Below are 22,705 nucleotides of genomic sequence, written 5' to 3'. Positions count from 1 at the left end.
ACTGGTTGCACTTTTGTCCCCATGAACACAATAGAATTCTGTCTTTCTCCACAGATTTAGTTCACTTACAGTGTGCTGAAACTCTCTTGTCTCAAATCTTGATTTTATCTTTGTTGATGAATCAGCCACCATACTTTGTTTATTTTGACCTATCACTACTACAATGCTGGACCAAAGAAGTGAGCCTAGCCATCTTGGGTTGGGGAATGGATGTACAATGCCACCACCTAGGAACCAATGATGAACAATGATCATAATTTTTTTTGTCAACCAATACCATTGAGTTTAAAATTTTAAAACTCTGACTCATGCTTTGTTTTCTCATTTCTGTTGACATGCTTCCAGATATGTAATATTTTAACTACTTCCATCTTTTTTATATGAAATAAAGCGTAGTTAGTTTATTCCCATCTGATTGATTGCAGGTCATATCGAAAGGAGGTTCATAAATGTGCCAATTGGGGCCTCGTGGGCGGAAGTTACCATGCGCACATCAGCCTTTGATACTCCTAGAAGGTTCTTTTTGGATACTGTTCAGGTATATACACTACATTGGGATTTTACCTTTAGTCCTATGAGTTAAATATGTGAATTTTAACGTCAAATGGGAGTATATGACAGATGTGTCCACTGAAGCGACCTATCAAATGGGAGTCTGTTGTTACTTTCTCGTCACCATCTATCAAGAATTTCAGTTTTCCTGTTGAAGGTGGCTTAACTTTGGAATTGTCTATAGCCCAGTTCTGGTCTAGTGGAAATGCTAGCCATGAACCTACCTGTGTTGATTTCGAGGTACTTTTATCAACTTCCAAGACATAGCATCTGGTTTATATTAAATGACGTGCTAAATATATTCATTTGCAACTTGGCAGATTGTGTTTCATGGAATTTTCATTGATCAGAAAGTAATTGCCCTTGATGGTAGTGAGTCACCTATGCGTATTGTTGCTAGATCATTATTAGCATCAGAAAGGCTTGTTCCTGTTGCCACTCTGAACAAGGTTAGTCAAGAATCAATATAAGGTTATGACTAGTTATTCTTTTGACCAGATATTGACTTTTGTGGCTTGCAGATCAAGATACCTTATCGACCAGTGGATTCTAACTTTTGTCCGCTTCCCACCAGCCGTGATAGATTACCCTCTGGCAAGCAAATTATTGCACTGACTTTGACGTGAGTTATATTTGGTTCTGGGGTAACTATGTTTGAGTTAGTCCTTGATGTGGTTTTCACAATCTTTTCTCCCTATGAACCTCTACAGTTACAAATTCAAACTGGAGGACGGTGCTGAAGTAAAGCCCCATCTGCCCCTACTTAACAACAGAATATATGATAATAAGTTTGAGTCTCAGTTCTATAGAATTTCAGATTCAAATAAGGTACACTTCTTTTCATTATAAAAAATTATCTCTTTAATTCCTGTATCTCCAATGGCAGGAGGATTTATATGTGATTCGAGTAACTGTTGTTCCTGCTGGACTGTTACGAATTGACTTGGATAACATTTAGTTGATGCATTGAGGCCCAAATGACACATATAGCAGTTAGCTGAGTTTAAGAGACACAAACCTAGACTAAGTATGGAATTATACTCTTAACAGAAACATTTTTACCTTTTTTTATTTCAATTATTCTGCTTGCACTAGTCCAGTATGAAAGTATACTTTGCACATGGCTGATGTCATCTTCTACCTAAACATATCATTTTGTTGCCATACTAAAAATAGATGACCAGAAATGCTCTACAACACCCAATTTATTGGTCTTGTGATTTCAATTGTTCCATAACCTTCGGATGTGCTTGAAATTCCATGCGCCCAAGCAAAGATGATGCAGCCCTCTCGCAAGGTTTTCATGTGTGGACAGCAGTATAGATGAAGCCATATTTGCGCGCATGCATTTGCGCCTAGATTTCGAGATACATTAGAGAGTTGGAGTTCAGTGCTACATCTTGTATTCATGAAAATACAAAAAGTTCTCAACAAACAATGAATTATATATAACAAGATGTACATGCTAGATGTTTAAGTTGAACTTAGAAATCAAACTAGAGGCATGTAATCTGTAGGGAAGGCTTACGTTTGCAAGTGCCAAGGTGATTAAATGGCCTAAGGATAGAAGTAGCATATGCCCATTTAGTAATGAAGTATGACACCTACTTTGCATTATGTAATTCGGTATATGATCGCTTTTCACATTATGAAAACCGTGCCGTTTACTATGTGCCAAATAAGGTGATATTTTGTAACATCCAAATACCGGTAGCAATTTAGGTATTTTTCAGCATAGTTCCTGTGGCTTATTCCTTTCAGGGCTATCCTTACTCTTTGACTCATCACTAGTTCGATCTACATATATATTGCTCTGTTACTGACTTGGAACGTTTCCTTTTTGTTTGAAAATAGTGTGTTTACTCTTCTGGTGATGTCTATCCTAGTTATGTCAAACTTCCAAAAGGTGAATACACACTGCAATTGTACATAAGGTACAGCTCTCCCACCTTCTAAGTAATGCTGTATATAAGGTTAGATGACTAATATGATTTCGCTTTCAGCACTGAAGAATCAGAACTAAATAAACCACTATAGCTTGGTTAAGGGCATTGTGTTGTCTTCTCAAAAGCATTTCGTACTTGCAGATATGGCAATTAGTTGGAAGCACCTTCTTTTTAGGAATATAACATAATATTTTACTATAATTACTAAAGATTCACCTAACTTCGTAAATTCCAATTAACTACAAGCTGAGCGTAAGTTCAGGAAAGTTATAGTAACAGTGAATCATCTAGACGCAACAGAGAAGTAGGGATTAACCGATAAACCATTAATCTGTGGGTCAACTAGGGCCAAGCCAGCAGCAGCAGCAGAGGAGGGAGGACAGCAACATAGCAGCCAGTGGAGGGAGGAGCAGCAACATACTCCCTCCGTTTCTTTTTACCTCGCATATTAGTTTTGTCGTAAGTCGAAACATACCAAATCTACTCTGCCCGGCAAGGAGGTGTTGGAGGTGCCTGCGCTTGTTGGGGGGACCGGGTGTGTCATCGAGGAACTGTCCGGCGGCCGGCGGGATTGAGCGGGAGACGAGAGTAGAGGAGTGGGAGCGCCCAAATTGCCAAACTATTAAGGCGCAGGGTGGCTGGGAGATGGGCACGGGCTGATTTTTTTGTGCTCTATCAGCCCAAACCTGAGTCCATTTAATCGCTCTCTCCCCGATTATTTGTTCTGAACTGGATTAATTGGCTTATCAGACCAAATAATCGCCTCTGGCGGTTAACACACTGAATTGGACCTATTCGCATCGGTTTGCCTCCGAGCTGCGTTTAATCGGCCGGTTTTTGTAACAGTGCCCCACCAATACTTTGGTGTTCTTCTGACTATATACTGTTTTTAGTCCATTCTTGCCCAATACTAGAGGTTGATATGAATATAAATATGACTAGAGCACCCGTGCTGAATCTTAATAGGATATATAATATGTTGTTAATTGGTAAATGGACAAAAGCAAGATTAGCTTTGTGTCTTCTAGGTTGCATTTATGTGATGCTCTTCTTAGTTTGTTAACTATGTTGTGCTTTTATGATTTAATTCAAAATAATTCAGATAGCTATGCATTTTTAAAGTCTGAGGAAAAAGTAGAGATGGAAAGTAATACTCCCTCTGTCAACTTCTATAAGACTTTTTAGGTCACTATTTTGACAGAGGGAGTACATTTTTTTGCACCCTCTGGCTTATGGGATCTTTTCTATTACATACTTTTGTGGTTATCTTATTTTAGATGCTGTTCATCTATGATCTGTTGCATAAATATATCTTATGGGTGGTTGTAGGCATGAAAATGTGCAAATCTTGGAGAAGCTGAAGCAATTGGTTCTATTTATTGAGAGAAAACTAGAGAAGAAGGTATTGCATCTAATACTAAAAAAATGTTGCTAATCGTGCTTTATTGATGGCTTGATGATGATTTTCTTGTTGACTGTGCATCACATGATATATTGTGACATGGAAGCTGTTATATTTTCCTTTCCTTTTTGGGGACATTGGTTAGGCTCATATAGGTAATGCTGTAGATGTTAGCTTAATCGTCCTTTTGGGAATTATCCTGCGCAAGGATTGGAGTTTTGTACATAGGGGACCACCACAAAAGATGTATCATCAACTTACACTATTTAGCATGCATAGAATCACACTCCTATAGAGGTTCATACTACTTCTCAAGTTATCAGTTTGTTGTTCACAGACAGATGGAATAAACCACATGATTAAATTGTGTTCTTTCATGCATTCCACTAGGCTTGATACAACTGTATTCTTTTGCTCCATGGGGTAAAACATTATCCTCTTACTATTAAATATTTCAGTTGGAGAATGAGTCTCTTTTTCTCAGTTTGTCCAATTAGTATGCAAGTTGCAAGCGAAGAATCATGCTTATCATTAATTTTGCACATGCAAATTATTTATCTAGCAATTAACGATACAGGGTTGATTTAAATGTTCAATTTAATTGCAGGATTGCATTCAATTAAGTTTCTACTCTGAACCTGATGGTCCTATAACTGGAAATGCCGCCTTCAAGTCCTCTGTTTTAGTTCCCGGGTATGTTCCTTCTGAATGTTCACTACCATCTTAATAAAATAACACGTTGTCACCACCATTGTTTATTGTTAATAGAGAACCTGAAGCATTCTATGTGGGTCCACCATCTAGAGAAAAACTTCCGAAGGTACATATCCTGTTGATGTTATTTTGTTAGATATCACTAAAATACCATATCAGTTTTTAAGCAGTTTTGTAATGTTGTTTTGGTTTTATATGTTGGATTGCTTTACAGGGTGCTCCACCTGGGTCTGTTTTAGTTGGCTCCATAACCTATGGTATAGTAAGCTCATTCAACAAGAAAGATGAACAGCATGCTCCAGCATCTTATAGCATTTTGTGTATCATTCCACCATCAAAGGTCAGTAGCACTGGAATAAATTACCAACTCCTTTTAGTTTAACATTATCCTTTTTTTGTTATTATTATTATCCTTATAATGCTAGACCACCAGTTCAGATGTAAATCATATAGAGTCCCAATAAGGCCATATTAGTTTTCAGCTTTCACCCATGTTTTCAGCTCTATCTATGTTGTCTCGCATATTCAGGGAACTCTTTTATGATTATGTAAATTGCAGGTTGATGATACTAAAGAAAAGGGGGTTTCAGTTGAAACAGAGAAGAGTATTTCTGAGAGGTTAAATGATGAGGTTGGCACACTTCAGTAGTTAGTTAAATGCTATTTACTTGAATTCAGATTGTTGTTGACATTTCTAGCACAACTTTTTTGTTTAATAACTCATGTGACTAATTCTTGACAATTCATGATTTACTGTAGAAGATATGTTGGTAATCTAAATGCTATGTCTTTGTACTTTTTCATCAACGATAAATCTTGCTCCTGGATAGATTACAGCAAACTTTGGTTACTTGGAAAGTATCATGAACAATGCTATTTTTAGCTAATACTCCCTCTGTAAAGAAATATAAGAGTGTTTAGATCATAAATAAATATAAGAGCGTATATGATCTTCATAACTAATTGTATTAATAGGTTCGAGACACCAAGATAAAGTTCCTTTCGGGCCTTAAACAAGACAATGAGGACAACAAGTCTGCCTGGACTGAGCTTGTCGCTTCTCTTAAGGTAATAGCGATGACTTCCCTTCATTAATCTTTTTATAATCTTATAATTTCAGATACAATCAGAAAGCACCAGATGTGCTATCGAATATATTGATTTATCAGTACTTTGTTAATACATGTATTCTTCTTACTCAAAACACCAGAGAATCCTATGTGGAAGCATTCTTATTCCTTTTTGTTAGGAAACGTGAGGAAGAGAGAATGACCGAACAGTTTTCTGTATTGAGGAGGAGAGAGATATATACAAGGTTACATGGGCCTGGGCCACACTCTAGACTATACAAGGTTACATGGGCCTGGGCCACACTCTAGACTATGGGCCTGGGCCACAAACACACCATATATACTTAACACCCCCCCTTCAAACTTAAGGTGGGTCAGGAGCATCTGATACACCAAGTTTGAGAGTGTGAAACCTATGCTGATCTCTAGTTTGTGCCTTGGTGAAGAAATCTGCGACTTGAAGCTCTGATGGGACATATTGTAGCTTGACAGTGGATTGTTGACAATGAGATCGAGTGAAAAAGGCATCCACACCAATGTGTTTGGTCAACTCATGCTTGACTGGATCATTAGCAATCTGAATAGCAGCAGTGCTGTCACAAAGAAGAAGTGTTGGCGTATGACATAAGACACCAAGATCATCCAATAGCCAGCGAAGCCATACAATCTCAGCTGTAGTAGTAGAGAGAGCCCTAAGCTCTGCCTCGGCACTGGAGCGAGACACAGCAGTTTGCTTCTTTGATTTTCATGCAATGAGAGATGTACCAAGAAATATGCAATAGCCAGTGACCGAGCGACGATCAATAGGATCACTCGCCCAAGTGGAATCAGAGTAAGCATGAAGCTGGAGCTGACTGGAATTAGCATAGAACAAGCGGCGAGATGTAGTTCCCCTTAAATACCTAAGGACTCGGAATAGGTGACCATGATGAACTAAGGTGGGAGCACAGACAAATTGACTAAGAATATGGATTGCATGTGCGATGTCAGGTCTGGTCACTGTGAGGTACACTAGACCGCCGACAATGTGACGATAGCGAGAGGGATCCTCAAGAGGAGTGCCATCAGTAGGACGCAACTGCAGATGAAGCTCCATAGGTGTAGCAGCAATGCGCGTGTCAGTGAGACCTGAGCGAAGAATCAAATCCTGAGTGTACTTTTGCTGGGAGATATAGTAACCATCATCGGTGTGCTCGACCTCAATCCCGAGAAAATAGCTGAGAGACCCCAAATCTGACATCTTGAATTGTTTACTCAATTTTTTCTTAACAAAATCAATATACCCAACATCATCTCCAGTGAATCAGCATGTCATCTACATAAAGTAGAAGCAATGTACGGCCATGCTCAGATGTATGAATGAAGAGTGCAGGGTCATGTTCACTAGGAGAAAAACCGGCAGCTTGAATCACAGAACTGAACCGCTCAAACCAGGCACGAGGGGCTTGCTTAAGCCCATAAAGAGCCTTTCGAAGACGACAAACATGACCTGATGGAACCTTGATACCTGGAGGTGGCTGCATATAAACTTCCTCATGTAAATCACCATGAAGGAAGGCATTCTTCACATCCATGTGGGAGATTTTCCATGACCGAGTAGCAGCCACAGCAATTAGAGTTCGAACTGAAGTCATGTGAGCAACAGGAGCAAACGTCTCACCATAATCTTTCCCATGAGACTGCTGAAAACCTCTTGCAACAAGGCGAGCCTTGTAGTGTTCCACAGAACCATTTGACTTGGTTTTAACTTTATACACCCATTTGCAAGTGATAGGGACTGAACGAGGAGGTAATGGTACCAAATCCCATGTACCAGTACGCTCTAAGGCTGCAAGCTCCTCAGACATAGCCAGTTGCCACTCAGGTGACACAACTGCCTCCTGATAGGTACTAGGCTCAGAAACAGCCCCTGCATATAAGTCCTTTTTGTATCGTGTTGCTAGAGAAGAACCGTCAGTGCAAGGGTCAGTAGTACTGGCTGGAGGAGTAGAAGACAAAGGCATAGATGATTGCGTGTCACATGGAACTTTAGAACGACGAGTATAATGGAAAGTACTGGCTGGAGGAGTAGAATAACGACGAGTGTAATGGAAAGGAAGACTATCTAGAGGTGGAGCTAGTGGAAGAGAGAAAGGAGCTGGTGAGGAAGGAGATGAAACATGTGGTGGAGATGGTTCTGATGTTAGGACAGAGGAAGGTTGTTCAGCTATGGACTCATCTAAAAAGATAGGTGGAAGTGAAAGAAACGAGGTAGACTCTAAAGAAGTTGAGGATGATGGTTTAGTGGAAGGGGAATAGAAGAAGGGTTGATCCTCAACAAAAGTGACATCGCGAGAAAAGCAAATGCGGCGAGCAGAAGAATCATAGCAACGGTAGCCCTTATGTTCAAGACTATATCCAAGGAAGACACACCGAGCAGACTGAGCAGTCAACTTGGTACGCTCACGAGATGCTAAAAGAACATAACAAGTACAACCAAAGACACGGAGGTGGTCATACGTGGGAGGAGAACCAAACAAAACCTCACCAGGACACTTGCCCTCAAGGCGAGTAGAAGGTTGGAGATTGATAAGATAAACAACAGTTGAGATGGCCTCACCCCAAAAATGAGTGGGGACAAAGGAAGAAATCAAAAGGGTACGAGCTGTCTCAACAATATGGCGATGCTTACGCTCAGCAACACCATTCTGAGCATGGGCACCAGGGCACGAAAGCTGAGGGAGAGTACCCTCAGATGAGAGAAACCCGCGAAAAGCAGTAGATAGATACTCCCCTCCAGAGTCAGAACGAAAAACATGAACAGCACTAGAAAACTGAGTACGGACCATATGTACAAAAGCCTTATATATAGAGAACAACTCAGAACGATGCTTCATAAAATAGACCCAAGTATGTCGAGAGTGATCATCAACAAATATGACATAATGTTTGTGGCCACCTTTCGAAACAAAGGGGGAAGGACCCCATACATCAGAGTGCACTAAATCAAAAGGATGACTGGAATGAGTAGTGCTGGAAGAGTATGGTAGTTGTATTTGTTTCCCTAGCTTACAACCCTTACAGTGAAAACCAACATCTATGGAAACATGACCCAAAACACCTTGTCGAACAAGGGTAGATAAACGAGAACCACACAAGTGACCTAAGCGATGGTGCCACTGGGCAAAAGAAAATGATGAAGTGGATCTTGATGTTGATGCAGCCATCCGGAACGCGGATGTGGTGGAAGCTGAAGGAAGATGTAAGGTGTCAATGATGTAAAGGGATGTGGATCCTCTACGGCGATGGCCAGTTCCAATGACCCTCTTGCTCTGACGGTCCTGCACATAACAAAATGAGTCATCAAAACCAACAAAGTAGTTCATATCAGCAAGCTGGCCAACAGACATAAGATTCATGGACAGCTCTGGAGCAAAGGAGATGGCAGAAACAGAAAACTTGGATGTGCAAAGACAACCCTGATGAGTAATAGAACAAGGTGTACCATCAGCAGTCTGAACAGAGCACCATCCTGCACTGGCTGGCAAGACACAAGCTGAGAGCGATCAGAGGTCACATGGAAAGAAGCTCCAGAGTCCAGAACCCAAGGCTGGGTTGCAGCAACAGCGGGCTGAGAGAGAACAGATGCAGAAGCACCCCTTGCTTGCTGCTGATAAGGAGCCTGGGGTGCACGACGCTGCTGATTGAGGGCCCGTCTAGCCTGAAACTCAGCTAACAGCTCTGGATGAAGCTTGAAACAACCATCTCTGTGGTGTCCTGCCTTCTTGCAGAACGAGCAGACGACAGCTGAAGGTGTGGCCTTGGAGGCACCTGGCCGTTGAGGAAAAGCCAGAACACTAGTGTGTAGAGTCTGCGCAGAAGTAGCCCCAAGAGAACGGAGACGAGTCTCCTCAGCGATCAAGCTAGCAAGTGCCTCTGTCAAGGTGGGAGGAGCCGTACGACCAAGCAATTGAGTGCGAATGTTCTCAAAGTCTGGCTTGAGACCCATCACAAACTGAAACATGAGAGTCTGATGGTCATACTTTTCCTTCGCTGCACATGACTCACAACCAGAATTACCCTTTGGAACCATGGAACCTAGCTGCCCAGTGATGCGAGTGAAAGCTCCATAGTACTCTTCTATGGACATGTCCTCTGGCTGCCGAGTGTTGTGTAAATTCTGCAACAAGGAGAAATGAAGTGCACTGCTGGGCTGAAGGTAGCGCTGCTCAAAGTACTTCCATATCTTTTTAGCTGAAGTGTGATGCTCAAGACTCATTCGGAGTGAGGGTTCAACACCCAGAATTAAAACTCCCATCACATGATCATCGATCTTTTCATCAATCTTTTGCCAAGACTTCCTTGCTGCATCATCATTTGGACTAGGTGGATCATCTGTCAGATGAGAAACAAAACCAGCTGTCCTCAAGACAGTCCGGGCAGAAAATGCCCATTCCCTGTAGTTTGAACCATCAAGCTTGATATCTATGATCAAAGAACCAAATCCGAAATCATTTCTTGCCATAGTGGTGAGCGGCCAGCAGCTGGAAACACCCAATCTGATAGCAGCTGCAGGCAGCAACAAGAGAAGAGCAGCAGACAGCCACAAACAGGAGCTGGATCTCACTGGATAGAAGGAGGAGCTTGCTGGATCTTGCTGGATAGAAGGGGGAACGCCTGGAGCTTGCTGTAGAGCAGGGAAGGCACCAAGAGCTTGCTGGAGATGGCTGCTGGAGAGCAAGGGAAGTATTCTCACAGAGTAGCTGTGAGGACACACAACACACAGAGGAGTTGCTGGAGAGCAGCTCCTACAGGTTGATGACGAAGACGGGATGGGGCAGCGATGTGGATGTCTCCTCACCAGACAGATCCGCCTGAATCACCTCACCAGTGGCGATTTCATGGGTGGCGGCTGGAAGAGGGACTAGGGTTTGGTCCTGGTCTGATACCATGTTAGGAAACGTGAGGAAGAGAGAATGACCGAACAGTTTTCTGTATTGAGGAGGAGAGAGATATATACAAGGTTACATGGGCCTGGGCCACACTCTAGACCATACAAGGTTACATGGGCCTGGGCCACACTCTAGACTATGGGCCTGGGCCACAAACACACCATATATACTTAACACTTTTTACCGTCCTTTATGTGGTTACAGACTAATATGACTCAACCCTCTGAAGGTGTTTATTGTATCGTTTACACCTTCCACTGATCTTGTCAATCTGAATTTTTAACTCCTTTCATGCCTGCATTTTCCTTTTCAATTTCTTTTTGAGAATATGTTGACTGGTCCCTCTGCCAAATCTAAGTTCTATTCCCTCTATTCCAAAATAAGTGTCGTCTAAGTTCTATTCCCTCTATTCCAAAATAAGTGTCGTGCCACGACACTTATTTTGGAATGGAGGGAATACATACTAACACATACAGTTAATGCATGCAATAAGATGCTATATCTTACTCCCTCCGTCCCAAAATAAGTGTCTCAACTCTAGTACAACTTTGTACTACAGCTAGTACAAAGTTGAGACACTTATTTTGGGACGGAGGGAGTATGAGTTTTTTCTTGATAAACATGTTTTATGCTACTCTGCCATTGAAACTGTGAGCTATATTGGGTTACAATATTGTTTTCTTTGATGTCAATTTACTTACCATAATCTTTCCTGGCATACTGCAGTCTGAGTATCCAAAATATACACCTTTGCTTGCCAAAATTTTGGAATGTGTACATCAGGAATCAACCTCTGATGATAAAATTAGCCATCACAAAGAGGTAACTGATATTGATTCTTCGTTTATGTTGTACTGCATGCATCTTGAATTGTTGGACTGAACAACTATGAGCAAAGGTGCTATCTTTATACGAAGCATGCTGCTTGTTCAGACTTTCATCACTTTTTTTACGATCTCTATGATTGGATACATGGAACAGTTCATGTTAATGCCCTCTAAATAAATATATGACCGAGGTAGAAGAAATCACTAGGGGCAATCTGATGTACTCCCTCTGTCCCATAATATAAGACGTTTTAAATATCTTATATTGTGGGACGGAGGGAGTACACTTTACTCTTCTTTTACAAAAGGATCTGATACTGTAGTCGATGACTTCATGCAACCGAATGCTATCATGGGTCTAACTCCTTCAAATAGTGCAACTTTTGCTGATGACAATGCTGGCATTAAGAGTGCTCAAGTATGGGTTGGGATTAAACCGGACAAAACCGGCTATGCGACGGTAGTTCAACTTCCTTCGTTAAATGTGATGTCAGCAGCAGCGCTGGTTATCTTTTTTTGTACAAGATGGTTTCACGGGTTGGTGCAAAACCAAGTTTGAACATGCGAAACTGGCATGCAGTTCATTAATATATCCTGACGTCAAATATGCTGGCAAAACTGAATTCAGGTCTTACATGAGTAGAAAACCTGAGCTGATTTTGTTTCTAATCAGATGCCTATATTGAGTCTATCCAACAATCAGACAATCACATGGTCTACAGTCTTGCATCTTTCACATGATCTATAACTGTATAACTGCCTGATAGAATTCCACAGGTTAATTTGTTTAGTTAACTAAATACAGTATTATATACAGTGCACTTGAGTCTCACTTCAGATGGCACTGCCGTTTTGGTGCGAGATTATTTCTTTGCTGTCAAAATGTATATATATTGCCGCTGTAGTTCTGTGTCAGTATTCATGCTCCAATCAGCTATCTTCATATTTATCTGACTATCAAAATTTAATTTTCCAGTAAGAGATTTGTTTCTGACTTTGTCTATGGTATTCTTGGTATTCAGGTTATTGTTGCAGCTGATGAGGTCGTGGACAGTATTGACAAAGAGCAACTAGCAAAACTTTTGGTTTTAAAACCCGATCCTGAGGATGAAGAATCACAGGTATATATCATTAATAATTATTTACTATCATTGCTCCTTAATTAATCAAATGTACCAGCTCCTATTGAATGTTGTTTTCCTCGAACATTTACTGGCAAATAGAAAACTAAGAAAAAAATGGAAGAAACACGAGACCAGCTAGCAGATGCACTATACCAAAAAGGTCTTGCACTGGCAGAGATTGAGTCGTTAAAGGTACATCATCTTTCTTTTAGCATATTTTCCTTTACCTTGAATGTCAAGTTCTTTATATTATATACTCATAAGATCAGTTGTCATAACCTAGAAGTTGGGTTCTGCATCAGGCTGTTTGATGATCAACTATAGAAACCTTTGTTATATTTGAAATGACCTGGTCGTTGAAATGAGGAACATGCTCCTACTTCCTACTTCATGCCCAGCCAATGTGTATATTCTGGTCTTAGCCAATGTATCTAGGGGCCACCTTGGTTTTTGGGCAGATGCAATTCGAGAGTCATTGTGCCCGGTTGCCCTGCCTTGAGAGGCAGATCGAAAATTAGAAAGGCGAGCACATTGTCGCTGAAGCTCCGCGGTTGTTGCTTCTTTTTTACCTCCACTGTTAGTCAGTGTTGGAAGGGGAGCCTTGGCGCAGCGGTAAAGCTGTTGCCTTGTGACCAGGAGGTCACGGGTTCAAGTCCTGGAAACAGCCTCTTGCAGAAATGTAGGGAAAGGCTGCGTACAAATAGACCCAAAGTGGTCGGACCCTTCCCCGGACCCTGCACAAGCAGGAGCTACATGCACCGGGCTGCCCTTTTTGCTAGTCAGTGTTGCTGGCAGCCTCTTTGCCAATTGCACTCTGGCGGAAGTGATGGAGAAACAGTTGGAAGCAAAAGGGGAGAGGTAGGGATGAAGAGGCAGGTTGATGTAGGGGGGGCAAACCAGCGAGGGAGACGGAGTGTGGTGTTTAGGGTTACGGGGTTAGGATCTGCTCTCTGGGCCAGGCTGGTGGAACTGGTGGTGGTGGCTAAAGAGTGCAGCGGCATGCAGTAGCAGTGTAGCACCATGTTAGCAAGACGAGCGGGCACATAACGCATGGTGGAAACTAGGGACTGGCAGCGATGAAGCCAAGCTCGTCTTGCTACCACTGCGCTACTGCTTCCATGTGTCTCTAGGACAATATCTCTACTCTTATAAAAAATCAAGTTGGTGATGATGGTGTGCCTGCCATCTTGCAATATAGACCGTCCGATCTATATCTGACGGATAGAAAGCAAACTATGGCAATTTTGCAAAAGGATACCCGCACCTCTCTCGTTCATCCTTATCTCCCACAACTTCATTGTTGAGTAACTAAAAAAAGAAGCCTCTGGAACAATCTGGCATGGTGGCCGCTGCCGGCATCGTTCATCCCCATGCCTTTGCTAAGTCCGACCACAAATCACCACCGCGCCCCACTCCTCCTCACCTTATCTCACATCTTTCTCGATATATCATTCTTTCGATGAAATTCTCGAGATATCATTAGTTTTTACACATGGGATTACTCCTGCATGGGTCAATCACAACAGGTGTTTTGTAAAAAAAATGCATCTTGATGTTCCTTGCAATGCACGGGCATCTTGCTAGTACAGTACATACAGGTGTTGTATATGGACACCTAAAACAGCTACTCCCTCCATTCCCTTATACAAGGCACAAACTCAGATTACAGATACCAATGGACCCATAAAAAGCGGGATTTGCGCTTGTGGCGATTCTCGAGCGAGCGGAGCTGAAAACGAAGACGAAAGATTTTGCCAAAAATGCGGGGTAGAATTTGTGGATTCTCGGATACGAAGATATCAAATGGGATACATCAAACTCGCATGTCCCGTAACTCATGTGTGGTATTTGAAAGGTCTTCCTAGTTATATCACGAATCTTTTAGATAAACCTCTTAAGAAGTTGGAGGGCCTAGTATACGGCGATTTCTCTTTTGCTAGGCCCAGCACTAAAAAACCCACTTTTTTACGATTACGAGGTTTATTCGAAGAGGAAAAATTTAATGACATCTTTGCAAAAAAAACCCACTTTTTTACGATTACGAGGTTTATTCGAAGAGGAAAAATTTAATGACATCTTTGCAAGCCCACTTTTCTTTTCGTTAACTGGGATCATTAATACGCCTGCATGCATGCAAGGAAGGAATGGGAAGGAAGTAGCATAGTGTCATTATGACTACATGCATGCAAGTATTAAGCAAGTTAGTAGTATGAGAAAACATCATTAATATTTGCGTCGGTTACTGTTAGTGGCCTTATATAGATGCAAAATGTATTTTTCATAGTGGCCTTGTATAAGGGAATGGAGGGAGTATAACATATATCTAACAACCTACTACTCCTTTTAGCCCCTCATTCTCTTTGCCTTTGTCTGGTAGGTGGCTTGGCTTGGGCACCATACCTTGGTCTTAGCTTTGTACATTGTCAACTGGCAGTCTCTAGTCTAGAACATGTATTTGTGTTAGTGTGTATATTATTAAGTAGTATTAATTATGAAGATATCTTTCTTTCAGCCTGATGAGTCAACCGAGGCATCTGCTAAAGATGTTTTTGAGGAGAATTACAAAGAATTAATTAAATGGGTTGATGCCAAATCTACAAAATACGGCACTCTGACCGTTCTACGTGAGAGGCGCTGTGGAAGATGTGGCACGGCACTCAAGGTATATTCCCTACCAAGCACCAGTTCCCTTACCTGTATTCTTAGCATTTGCAGTTGCGATTCCAGCTTTTATTGGGACAGTCATGACAACTTTAATGAAAAGGAACGGTTGACTTTGTCAAATAGTTCTATGACTGAGTGCCCAAGAGATTTTAAGTAAATACATATGGCATTGGTGACTATCTTGTTTAGTGGATCTAGTCCGCACATGTATTTTGATTGCCTATGGTTGTTAGCTTAGCTTTGCTTGGCTTAGCAAGTGGTATGTCCATTATTTTCAATGGCCAACTTGTCATTGTTATGAAAACAACAAAATATTAGCCATTACTCTTACGTCTTACCACTCAATAAAGTCTCACTCCCACAACCCATTTTGTTCTCTCAGTTCGCTGATAAACCTATGCTAATCAAATTAACATTTGTACAGTTTGCTTATTCATAGTGAGTAAATTTTTTATCAAGCTCCATTGTAACTAACATGCTATGGTTCAACTGTATTCTGATGTCAGTACTACCAACATAATTTCCACTGCCACATTATCAGACAAATCTTTGCACATATGGGATGGATATTATTACTATTATACTCCCTCCTTTCACAAATATAAGATTTGTGAACGGAGGGAGTTTGAACTGCCTGGTCTATTCGGGATGTAACATTGATGAAACCATAGTATATTTAATAGTTGAAAGACCTCTATCAAAACAAGATCGACACAATTTGTTACTTGCATCTTATTTTTCGTAAAGAATTAAAGAACCTACTGATTCTGTTTTACTTGTGAATTCATGCTTAATGTTAGCTATCTTTGTGGTGGGTTAGGTTCTAAACGACATGATTCAAGAGGACTCTGAGCAACCAAAGAAGAAGTTATATGATCTGAAGATCCAGCTGATTGAGGAGATAGGATGGGCACATGTATCGGCTTATGAAAAGCAGTGGATGCATGTCCGCTTTCCCCCATCTCTGCCTCCCTTTTAATTGGGTATGCTTACCATTTAGTCTGGCATCGGTAGGTTCAGTACTTTGTGTCATTGTTGGATGCAACATTTGTCATTTCAGGGATCTTCCATTTGACATTTCCATTCTTGAAATGGTAATAAGGCATGCAAGCGCGGCCACATTGGATTATCTGTTCGTCCACTTTTGGTTGCTTGTCGAATTCTTCACCGGGATGATTTAGGTTATCGATTGTAGTTCCTTTGAGTGACCGCATGATTAAGCTGCTCATAGCCTCGTATACGCCTGAACTTTAGTTTGAGTGCATGTATGGGCAATAGTAAAACCATTTTCCCAAAAAATGAGCTAGTAGACTATTCCCTCCGCCCCAAAATAAGTGTCTTAAGTTTAGTACAAGCTAGTACAAAGTTGAGACACTAATTTTGGAACAGAGGTAGTATTAAACTGATTCACAAAAGTTTGCGGCGAGACAATTGGCGGCTACTGGTGGCACCTTTGGTGTCAATGCGCTGCCATCCATCTGCTCCCTCTGTCCATCGTTGTGTTGCTCCTGACGTTGACTTTTTGTTGCTGTGCATGCTCAACTCCTTCCCATGGTCTTCAATTTGTTGAGGTGAGATTTGTGTCCCTTACGTTCTCAGTTGATCTTTGCTCTTTGTTGGTGAAGCCCACCCCATCTTGCAAAATGCTCCTTAATGTTCATCGGTGGTCTCACGATTTGTATTGCTTGCACCTTGTGGGTCAATGCCGCGGACACTTGTTGATTGACTTTACCCCAGTATTGTGTTATGGGGATAGTTGCATGTATGCGGGTGGTGCTGTGCCAACTTGCAAGGTCTCGATATTGTGATATCCTCCCACGGCACACTCCATTAGCGTCCTTGTCTGTTTTTTGTGGTGATGGTGGTTGTGTGCACCGGCAAGGCAGTTCCTTGTCATGGGCACCCACTTTGCTCTTTTCCTTTTCCCCGAATCTCCTAATGCTTGCATATATTCATGCACTACATCAAAAGTCCATGGTATATGCAGGTTGATGGACCTTTTTGTCATTAACTTGCACTAGCAAAAGGGTTCGCGTGTTGCAACGGGAGAAAAAACGCCACACAGTACAGACAGACGCAGACCCTCATACAAACGCACATCCTCTCAGCCCTATAAAAGAACATACACACACCTTATCCTTATAAGTACCTTTGAAAGACTGAGTCGGCACATTGATGAAGTCATCATATATGCCTTCGTAGTTGACAGGAAAAACGATTAATACTTAAATCCTGGGCGGTTAGTTACACAAAATATCAGTTTTTTTTCTTTTGTAGAAGGTTATCACCTTCCTTATTAGTAGGTAACAGTTAGATTGTTGTGCCTTCCATGTCGACGGTGGACTCAGTGGAGGGGGTAATAGTGTTAGATTGTTGTGCCTTCCATGTGGCTGGTGGACTAAGTGGCGGAGAAATGATCTTTTGGTGATATGCTCATGGTACGATGAGAAATTATGTAATGCTACCACCCTCTTATGTGTTAACCTATTAAAAATTTAATACAAAAGGAAAGCGGGTATGGTCGTTTTGTTCTTCATTAGTTGTTGCACGTAGTTGAGGTCATTTATTGCAGTCCTTTTGTCGGTTATTATAGGAAAAGGCTTTCGCCCCGCTTTATATATGAAGCAATGATCAACAGCACCTGGTACAAACGCACACCTCCATAACAGACGCACACACACCCAAGGCATGATACATAGGCGCTGAGCGCAGCAACACCATCCCTAGCACTACGCAAAGAGGTGAAGCCGCATATGACGAACCGTGGGCTTCAAGGCGGTGCCGGGACGACACCGGAGCGCTGCCACTGCTAGATCCGAGGATCAGAGTTTCCCCTGGAGCAACACAACGGGCAATGAGAGCCGCGACGACGCCTTCAAGAAGGGAACGAGCTTCGCCGCCGCTGGTTCGTTCGAAGATATATCAGATTTTCATCCCGGCCACCAATCACCACCATCGAACGCCACACCCCGGCTACCACGCCGCCCACACGTCCGTTGCAACCGGGCAGCACCAAGCCACGGGCTCTGCCCATGAGCCTCGCGAACCCACCACTAGGGCCGCCATCTCACCTGAGATCCGCCGCTACCCCAACCAACGACACGAGCGGAAAGGACCCGCCTTTCGCACCCCTAGGCTGCCACCAATGTCGAGACCCAATAGGCCGGTCAAAACTAGCCTCCATCGCCCCATCCTACGGCACCAGGCGCGAGACGAGCTCGATCCTGCTGCTGGGCGCGAGACAAGGTCAGTCCTGCTGCGAGGCACGAGACGAGCCCGATCCTGCTGCCTGGTGCGAGACGAGTGATGGACCGCAGCTGGGGGGAGGGCCAACCATCGATGAAGGTAGCAGACGAATGACTGAGAAGAAGGATCGAAGGTCGGCACAAGCCGCACGCCGACGGGCCGACCCCGGTGATTTCCAGCCACTGCCTTGAACGACCCAAACTACCGCCATGAGCGCCCACCACGCCGTGGCAGCCCACATCCACGCCGAGACCCCTAGGGGGAGCCCCGCTTCGCCGTACTGACCATGGTAGTTTTCTAATTGAACATGATAGTTTCTTAACAATTCCAATTCAATCTATGTTTGTTTAAAAATTAATGTGCTTCACATTTGACCCTTTTTCTACTAGTGCATGTTGCAACTAATATGAACCGTCAAAATGTAGTCTCGTCTTGTACTCATGAGATATGGCGGTCCTTAACTTGATGTCCTGGAACTTACAAGCTATAAAAGAACACTATATGACTAGGGTAATACAATCTGGCCATGGAATTGTCTACGATTCTGTAAGTTGCTTCTTCTTCTTCTTCGCCCGCTCGCGCTGCTCTTCTTCCTGAATCCGGCGATATTCCTCTTCATCCTCTTTTCTTGCAATCTTTGCACTGGATGTCCAAAGCAAACAAGGCAAGGGAAAAATCAGCATGGTTTAGGCAAAAACATCGTTTGCAATGAAAAAGAAAGCAAGCCTGTACTTTTCGGTAAGAAGGCAATTTGATAAGTTACGTACCTTCTTCTCTCCTCCATCTGTATGCTGGCATAACCTGCTTCCATGTCCCTATCATCATCGACATCCTTGCCATACTTGCCCGGGTCGTAGCTGCACATAAGCACAAACGTAGCAGCAATCAGCGAAGAAGCACCACACAAATTGCTCAGCTTCATCTCTAGTGGGCTAGAACTACTTCACCGACCGGATCGAGGTCGATGAACAAACAATAAGGGTAATAATAATATCAAAGACTAGGTTAATAATAATAAGCAAACCATACTTGAACACATCTCTGACCATCTGACGAACTTTCTCAGCGTCACTGAGTTTCCTCTTCACTACACCCTTTTTCTTAGCAGGATCACTGTAAACAGCACTTATTGGAGATGGCTGCAAACAAGCAGGAACAGATTCAGATACGCATTCCTGAATGGCTGGTGATATTTCCGTAGACTTGATACCAATATTATCATATTGGTGTGATTTTTTAAATAAAAAGAAGGCACTGAGAGCAAAAGCACAAGAGACAAATCAAGAAATGTCACCTTTGGTTTGGAGGAAGGAGCCAGCTGCTTCTGCCCTAATTTTGTTCTGTCCCGAGGCAGAGCAGAACCCTTGTGCGCAGGCTGCTGGCCCTGCACATTAGAATTCACCCTTCGAACTTGCGGCGAAGGAGGGGTGCAGTTCTGCTGCCTCTGACCCTGCGGTTTCGGTGGCCGCTGCTGCTGCCGCTGGGCAGAAGGCAACGTCTGCGGGCTCTTGCTCTGCATCGAGCGCTGCGGGTTTTGGCCATTTGAGGATGGCTGCAACTCTGGACGAGCTTTGGTGGTGCCGTTGGGCGGTCTGGATCCGTTCCTGGCAGCAGCAATCGGTTTCCTCCCGTTTGGCAGTGGCTCCTTCTTCACCTGAGAGACCACCTTGTTTTGCACGCGGCTCTGGATGGATCCATGGTCTTTTGATGGTCTGGCAGGATGGTTTGTGGGCACCTTCTTGTTTGTCGCGGCAGATTGCATTGGTTTCATCCGATGAGCTTCGACGTCTACCATATATATACATAATGTCAAAATAATTAAGCACAAAAGTTAGGACTATGGAAAGATCTACCGAGTTCATACTCACGAGATTTTGGGGCCATGACAGGCTTATTTTCTGCACGTTCCTCTGTTGGGGGAGGTGTATCGGCATCGTCCGAGAACAAGTTCGAGTAGTCCCTGTTCTCACGAAGCGTGTCAACCTTACGTTTCACCTGCAAATGCCAAACCACCCAAATTCTCATTCACATCTCAACAGCATAACAAGTTAATTAATGTGGTAATGTCAAAGCCAAACCCTTCAAACCTGAGGTACGATCTTGGGTTTCTGCTCATGGGCGCTCGCATTTGGCTGTGTCTTCGAAGCCGACGACGGAGCGGCATGTTTCTGCAGACAATTTTGATGTTCGGGTGAGTCACCAGACAGTTCAAAGAGTTACATACTTCAGGATCAAAAAGAGTTTAATTAGAAGGACATACTCTGGACGGCAGGTTCTGGTTCTCCTGCATTATCGATGAGCACCCCGCCTCCATAAGCCGGGGAGCAAGTACTGGCGTGGACGGCCCAAAGAAGGTTCCAAATCTGCAACAAGTTATTACTGAAGCCGTTAAACAACTGAAAGAGGGTGCTAGAATAAAAAACAAGAGACCAAGAGAAAACTCACCTGGACCTGACCGACGGTTGATCGGACGACGAGCAGCTAGGGTTCCCGTAGTCGGCGCCTTTAGACTGATGTTGTTTCCTTAATTTGGCCTTCAATTGCTCCCTGAAGGAAAGGATTTCCTGCGTGCCAGCAGGCAGCTCTTCTTCCTCTTCCTCCTCATACTCTTCTTCCACTTCTACCTCCTCAGCCTCCGGCAGCTCCTCCTCGTCCTCCATGGCCACATTGTCGCCCTCATCGTCGCTTCCGACGATGAAATCATCAAGGTCGTCGTACTCGTCCTCCACTAGCTGGATACACATATGTGTTTGCATGGGTTAGGTTAGAATTAAAGGATGCAATCTGCTATCGAAAGTGCTAATTACAGAATTTAGCATTGGCTAGCGGGTCGCGGCTGTGTTTGTGCTAGGATCTCCAATGATGAAGAGGCAAATTAAGGATGTATTCGAACAGAAAGAGAGAGATTGATCTTACGTTGGTTTCATTGTCGTCGTAGCCCGCCATCTCCGCGGCGGCGATCTTGTCGTCTGAAACGCAGAGTAATGCCTACAAGAACGATCGGATATAAGGTGTTTATAACCCTAATAAAATCACACGCGTGCGACAAATCAAAAAAAAATCCTTGATCGTGTTCAGCAAGAAGCAAGATCGCATGCAAATATTCTCTGAAAAAAAGGAAACGAATTTGTACCGACGGAAAGATTCCGTCTAAAAGGAAACGAGAAGACGTTTTCCGGGGATCGATCGATCCGGCGAGAAATTCGACTCGATCGGCGGAAACCAAGAACCCTAGCTAGACGCGCAGCGCAACCGCCTCGGAACGAGAGAGCTCACCTGGCGATCGATCGAGGAGGGGCGTCGCGTCCGGGGGTCTTGGGGCGTCTCGTCTGGTCTGGTTGAGGGAGCCGCGCGCGCGTGGGCGGGGGTGGGAGCCCACGGTACTTATAGCGGGAGATTCCCGACGCGCCTCCTCCTCCTCCATGCGGGACGAGGAGAAGCGGCAGCCGCCTCGCCGATCCCATGTTATCATCGCACGAGGCCGGGTTGGGAGCCAATGCTGCCTCCGCGCTACGCCAATATAGCGCGATCGCGATTGCCATCGATCGGCGAGCCACGGCCGATCCAGTCAGATCGTTGGTGGTGGGAAGGGAAGGCCTTCCACCGCGCGCGCGCGTCCGCAGAATCCGCAACATCACCGGTCCATCATATCCCGCGTCCGTAACGTAGGTCGACCGGAGCGTCTTTGTAGCTTCCAATTCCAGCCCTCCCTTCCTCTGCATAAGCGCGTGCAGGCGCCTCTGCCCACGCCACCACGTGCCAGGGAGAGGTCAGTCCCGTTCGTGGTGATCGCGGGCTGAGCATTGCTGGGCGTGATTGTAGGATCTCATCCCGAATTAATGGGAAAAAAAGATGAGATTTCTGCTGAAAAATCGTGGCGGTCGGTGGTTAGGTTTCGTAAAGTGACCGATTTCAGTCAAAAATAGGGTGTTTTTAGAGTTTTGCCGTATATACTCCTTTTTTGCCCCATAAAACATGCTCCTGGTTTTAGTAGCTCTGCCCTAATTATAGGGTCATCTCCGATAATAGGGAACTTCCGGTCGTTAATGCATGATCGGCATCCGTACTTTTTGTTGAACCGCTCGCGCGCGCTGAGCTAGTATTTTTTTTTGAAAGGTGCGGTATATTTTTTGGTCAGTTTCTTTTTTAGAACACATATCTTTGGTCAGTTAGTGATCCATTTATTTGCTTACTCCCTCCTGTCTTTTATATTGTGCACATAAGATTTT

The 22,705-nt window shown here is 43.5% G+C and overlaps 2 protein-coding genes across 3 annotated transcripts in view; one reads left to right on the top strand and one right to left on the bottom strand.

The window, feature by feature from the left end:
- LOC123127922 (tripeptidyl-peptidase 2) overlaps positions 1 to 16,359 on the top strand; it is a 28,398-nt gene extending 12,039 nt beyond the window's left edge. For both annotated transcript variants that reach the window (XM_044547784.1, XM_044547782.1), the window contains 17 exons: positions 426 to 538; positions 622 to 792; positions 873 to 1,001; positions 1,074 to 1,174; positions 1,263 to 1,380; positions 2,407 to 2,486; positions 3,828 to 3,900; positions 4,508 to 4,593; positions 4,669 to 4,720; positions 4,829 to 4,954; positions 5,174 to 5,245; positions 5,590 to 5,682; positions 11,342 to 11,437; positions 12,465 to 12,563; positions 12,666 to 12,758; positions 15,079 to 15,228; positions 16,051 to 16,359. In XM_044547784.1, coding sequence (XP_044403719.1) covers positions 426 to 538; positions 622 to 792; positions 873 to 1,001; positions 1,074 to 1,174; positions 1,263 to 1,380; positions 2,407 to 2,486; positions 3,828 to 3,900; positions 4,508 to 4,593; positions 4,669 to 4,720; positions 4,829 to 4,954; positions 5,174 to 5,245; positions 5,590 to 5,682; positions 11,342 to 11,437; positions 12,465 to 12,563; positions 12,666 to 12,758; positions 15,079 to 15,228; positions 16,051 to 16,209 — 1,811 coding nt within the window. In that variant the 3' untranslated portion in view covers positions 16,210 to 16,359. The remainder of the gene's footprint in view (positions 1 to 425; positions 539 to 621; positions 793 to 872; positions 1,002 to 1,073; positions 1,175 to 1,262; positions 1,381 to 2,406; positions 2,487 to 3,827; positions 3,901 to 4,507; positions 4,594 to 4,668; positions 4,721 to 4,828; positions 4,955 to 5,173; positions 5,246 to 5,589; positions 5,683 to 11,341; positions 11,438 to 12,464; positions 12,564 to 12,665; positions 12,759 to 15,078; positions 15,229 to 16,050) is intronic.
- Positions 16,360 to 18,883: 2,524 nt separating this feature from the next.
- LOC123130744 (protein SPT2 homolog) lies at positions 18,884 to 22,453 on the bottom strand. The gene is made up of 10 exons (XM_044550562.1): positions 21,753 to 22,453; positions 21,393 to 21,464; positions 20,922 to 21,208; positions 20,737 to 20,839; positions 20,564 to 20,644; positions 20,345 to 20,471; positions 19,771 to 20,264; positions 19,506 to 19,615; positions 19,244 to 19,333; positions 18,884 to 19,118 (listed from the first exon to the last, which is right to left on the bottom strand). The coding sequence occupies exons 2-10, from the start codon at positions 21,420 to 21,422 to the stop codon at positions 19,013 to 19,015; spliced, it is 1,428 nt and encodes a 475-aa protein (XP_044406497.1). The 5' UTR covers positions 21,423 to 21,464; positions 21,753 to 22,453; the 3' UTR covers positions 18,884 to 19,012.
- Positions 22,454 to 22,705: the final 252 nt, after the last annotated feature.

The sequence above is a fragment of the Triticum aestivum genome, chromosome 6A, assembly GCF_018294505.1.
Source record: "Triticum aestivum cultivar Chinese Spring chromosome 6A, IWGSC CS RefSeq v2.1, whole genome shotgun sequence".
Lineage (NCBI taxonomy): Eukaryota > Viridiplantae > Streptophyta > Magnoliopsida > Poales > Poaceae > Triticum > Triticum aestivum.
The sequence above is the reverse complement of the archived record's forward strand: the minus strand, read 5'-3'. Positions and strand labels throughout refer to the sequence as shown.